At 38.5% G+C, this 3,814-nt stretch overlaps 1 protein-coding gene across 1 annotated transcript; it reads right to left on the bottom strand.

Annotated features, from left to right (window-relative positions):
• Nucleotides 1-1,182: 1,182 nt before the first annotated feature.
• On the bottom strand, nt 1,183-1,679 carry LOC145797891 (uncharacterized). The gene is made up of 2 exons (XM_082885327.1): nt 1,560-1,679; nt 1,183-1,434 (listed from the first exon to the last, which is right to left on the bottom strand). The coding sequence occupies exons 1-2, from the start codon at nt 1,677-1,679 to the stop codon at nt 1,183-1,185; spliced, it is 372 nt and encodes a 123-aa protein (XP_082741453.1).
• Nucleotides 1,680-3,814: the final 2,135 nt, after the last annotated feature.

Raw genomic sequence — 3,814 nt, 5'->3', positions numbered from 1 at the left:
GTTCGTTAAGTCCATAAAAGCTGCATGTGCATTTGTTACTCCAAATAGCATGACTAAGAATTCATAATATCAATCCTTGGTTTAGAAAACGATTTTCTCAATTTCCTCAGCGTTAACTTTCAACTGATGATATCCAGATATCAAATCAATCTTTGAGAACACTTGAACTCCCTGTAACTGATCAAACAAATCATCAATATGAGGTAAAGGATATTTGTTCTTGATAGTTACCTTGTTAAGTCCCCGGTAATCTATGCACAAGCGGAGTGTCCCATCTTTCTTTTTCACAAACAAAACCCATGTAGCCCACAGTGATGTACTAGGTCGGATAAACCCCTTATCAAGTAGTTCCTGCAATTGAACTTTTAACTTTTTCATTTCGACTGTTGACATATGATATGAAGCCTTTGAAATTGATTGAGTGCTCGGTGCCACATGAATAACAAATTCAATTACCCGGTCAATCAAGTTTCCTGGTAATTATTTCGGAAATACATATGGAAACTCCCTAATTACTGGAATACTGTTTAAGGTAACATCTGTAGCCTAAACACTCAACAAACTACATAAGTACCCTTGACACCCCTTGTTAATCAACTTACAAGATTTTATTGCATAGATTAAGTATGGTGGAGAAACTACACCCTTACTTTCAAAATAAAATCCATCTTGTCTCGGAGGTCAAAACAAAACTCGTTTAGATACACAATCAATAGTTGCATGATAGTTGGATAACCAATCCATACCCACAATAACATCAAAATAAGTCATGTCTAAAGGTAACAAATCAACATACAATATAGAATTCCCAATCATAATTTCATATATAGGATATATAGATGAACACAACATAGAACCTTCCGATGGTGACGAAACACATAACATATAATCTAGAGATTCTAATGGTCTATTCAATTTGTGAGCAAATATCATGGAAACAAAAGAATGTGTGGATCCCAAATCAATTAACACGCAAGTGTTTTCACCACAAATAGAGAGCGTACCTGAAACTATAGCCTTTGTATTTTGGGCGTCCCTTGGAATGAGTGCAAAAACTCTCCCTTGTCTTAGATTATCTCTCCTTGCACCGATGTTGTAGTGGGCTTCATTGTAGGAACTGATCCAATTGAACTTACCCTTTGTTTGCATTAAAGTTCTGTCTCTTGCCTTTCCATTCAAAATTCAGTTGTGAGCAGCCATGTTCGATTTTGACATTAATGCCTTATCCAAAACATCAACATATTTCAGTAATTTTAGCACATTAATCCTCTCCTGAATTGGATCATGAAATCCTCCCTTAAACTTTCTAGCCTTCTTGTAATCTGTATCAACCATGTGTGGTGCAAAATGTGCTAACTCAGTGAAATGAGCTTCATATTCTGCTACTATCTTGTTCCCTTGTCTAAGCCTTTCGAATTTAGATACCTTTCTATCCTTGATACATTGCGAAAAATATTTCTCATAGAAGATTTCTAGAAATCAGGCCTAATCAATGCCCCTGTTTTCATCTCTAATCAACATCCACCATCTCCTAGCTTCATCTTCTAGGGTGAATGCACCAATAGAACTTTTTGCGCCTCTGTGCATGGAAGCACTTCAAAAAGTTTCTCAATACCAAGGACCCAAGCTCCAGCTTTCAATGGATCCACTCCCCCATAGAACAACGGTGGTTTCATCATTTTAAATTCTTTAGTAAGTGCAATTGTACTATCACCCGCTTCATAATCTTGTGTCAAAGGTGGTATGGACAATGGTGGTGGTGGTGGCGGTGGCAGCGGCGGTTGTTGTTGTTGTAGCTGTTACCTTAAGGTTTCGGCCATATCTTGAATTATTCTTTCCATTCTATCAAGTCATGAGGAGTTAGACTCCTCCAATTCATCTGCTCTTAATGATCTATATAAACTTGCATTATAATATACATAAATTATAGCGATCCCGGTTGTCCCTTTACTGTTCTGTTGTATTCCGGACTCGGTTCCGTGAAGTTGGTAGTGGTATCTATCTTGTTGCCGTCCTTTAATTCCACTTGATTGAGTTTTAGGATGTTATGAGCAGGGTTGTTACAGGTTGGTTAGGACTTGGTTTCAAATCCTTGTTGTCCAGTTTTTAGGCGATCCGCTCGAGCGGGTCTTCTTGCGCTCGAGCGGGGATTGCACACCTCCAGTATTTCGTGTTCCTGCAAAACTTCTGCAGATGTGATTTTTACGCTCGAACGGTAGCGCTCGAGCGGGTTTGTTGGCGCTCGAGCGGGTAGTACTTTCTGGGTATAAGTTCTGGGAGGAGGAAATCTACGCTCGAGCGGACTGGTTTTCGCACTCGAGCGGATGTGCTTTATTCTTGTGTCTTGGCGCTCGAGCGGGGCCTTTTGCGCTCGAGCGGACCTAGTTTTTGTTCTTGACGCTCGAGCGTTGTGTTTTTCGCTCGAGCGGGAATGTCGTATATTAGTTGGCTGTGGGTCAATTTTAAAACACTTTTTCACTTCTCTTCTCTCTCTTACTTTTCCAAAAACACCATTGTTGAGCTTCTCACTCTAGAGCTCTACCTTCTCTCTAGGTATTGATCTAGTAGGAGTGATTTCCTCATCTTTGGCCTTTACAAAAGAGTTGTTGATCGTCGAGGGCTATCTTTTGATCCGAGAAATTCGTGGTTTGGAGCATTTTCGTTTTCTTCACCTTCTTGGTTGGGAGTCATCTTTTGAGGTAGGGATAACCTACTCCTCACTATGGGTTTTGTCTTTAAATTTTAGCATTTGGAGATGTTGGGGTTGGTTTGTTAATTTTGTGAAAGTTTGGGACTTTTGTGTAAATTTACAAAAGTTAGGGTTTTAGCTATATAAAACCTAGATGCATGTTTGGCATGGAAAAGTGAAATTAATGTTGAAACATTAATGATAATGGAACCTAAGGGTTGTAATGTTAATTATGGAAAATGTCCTAATTACATTGGTTAATTAATTCGTATAATTAATTATGAGAAATGAGAAATTGATTTGGGAATGTATGGAAATAAAGGGTGTAGTTGGATTATTTATCACACACCTGGTTGAAATGTTGATTATATATCCATTGTTGCATTTATTTTCTGTATAGAAATAACTACTTTGGGCTATCGGTGGAGGATAGTCTTGATTGTTGTAGACAATGTATGATGATTAGGTAAACTGAAACTAATCACTGGATTATGTCATTTGAGTATGACGGTTGAAAGAATACATTAAATTTATGTGTTGTATGATGATGTGTATAATTATTGTTTATATGCATCGTGTTGTGTTGGAGGAGATAGGGGATGTACTCCACGGTTTAAGGGAAGATAGGGGATGGACCTCTAAACCGGATGTTGTTGGGAGAAGATAGGGGATGGACTCCATAGATAGAGCTCATATGCTTATCTAGTAATGTGTTGACAGAGCTCATATGCTTGTCTTTGGAAGTGTGATAATGCTCTTATGCATATCTATGGAAGTGGATGATATAGCTAGTATGCTTATCTATTATGAAATGGGAAAGTGCTTGATATGAGTTACTGTCTCATATGAGTTGTTTGGCCAGGTTCTGAGCCATGGTTATAAATTGAGAATTGAAAACAATTGGAAAATGGATTGTAACATGGACTTGTATGTCATGAAACTATAAAGTATGATAAGGGAAAGTATCAGTGTTGGCCATCTATCAACTGCTAATCTTTTAGTCATTGTTCATATTTGGTTTAGTGCATTTCTACTGGGCTGTGGCTCACCCTATATGGGAATATCATTTTCAGGTACAGGTAGCATGCCACCTCCAAGGACGTAGCTTGGGAGGCTAGAGGCGGG

The sequence above is a fragment of the Camellia sinensis genome, chromosome 8, assembly GCF_055761805.1.
Source record: "Camellia sinensis isolate YWXY chromosome 8, ASM5576180v1, whole genome shotgun sequence".
Taxonomy (NCBI): domain Eukaryota; kingdom Viridiplantae; phylum Streptophyta; class Magnoliopsida; order Ericales; family Theaceae; genus Camellia; species Camellia sinensis.
Note: the sequence above shows the minus strand (reverse complement) of the source record. Positions and strands in the feature narration are given on the sequence as shown.

What these genes read in the sequence shown, in the direction of transcription:
- LOC145797891 (XM_082885327.1), bottom strand. Translation starts at nt 1,679, where the DNA reads ATGATGAAACCACCGTTGTTCTATGGGGGAGTGGATCCATTGAAAGCT. An exon ending in AGGCGCAAAAAGTTCTATTG is followed by an intron (nt 1,435 to 1,559) that starts GTGCATTCACCC and finishes CAATGTATCAAG; the next exon opens with GATAGAAAGGTATCTAAATT.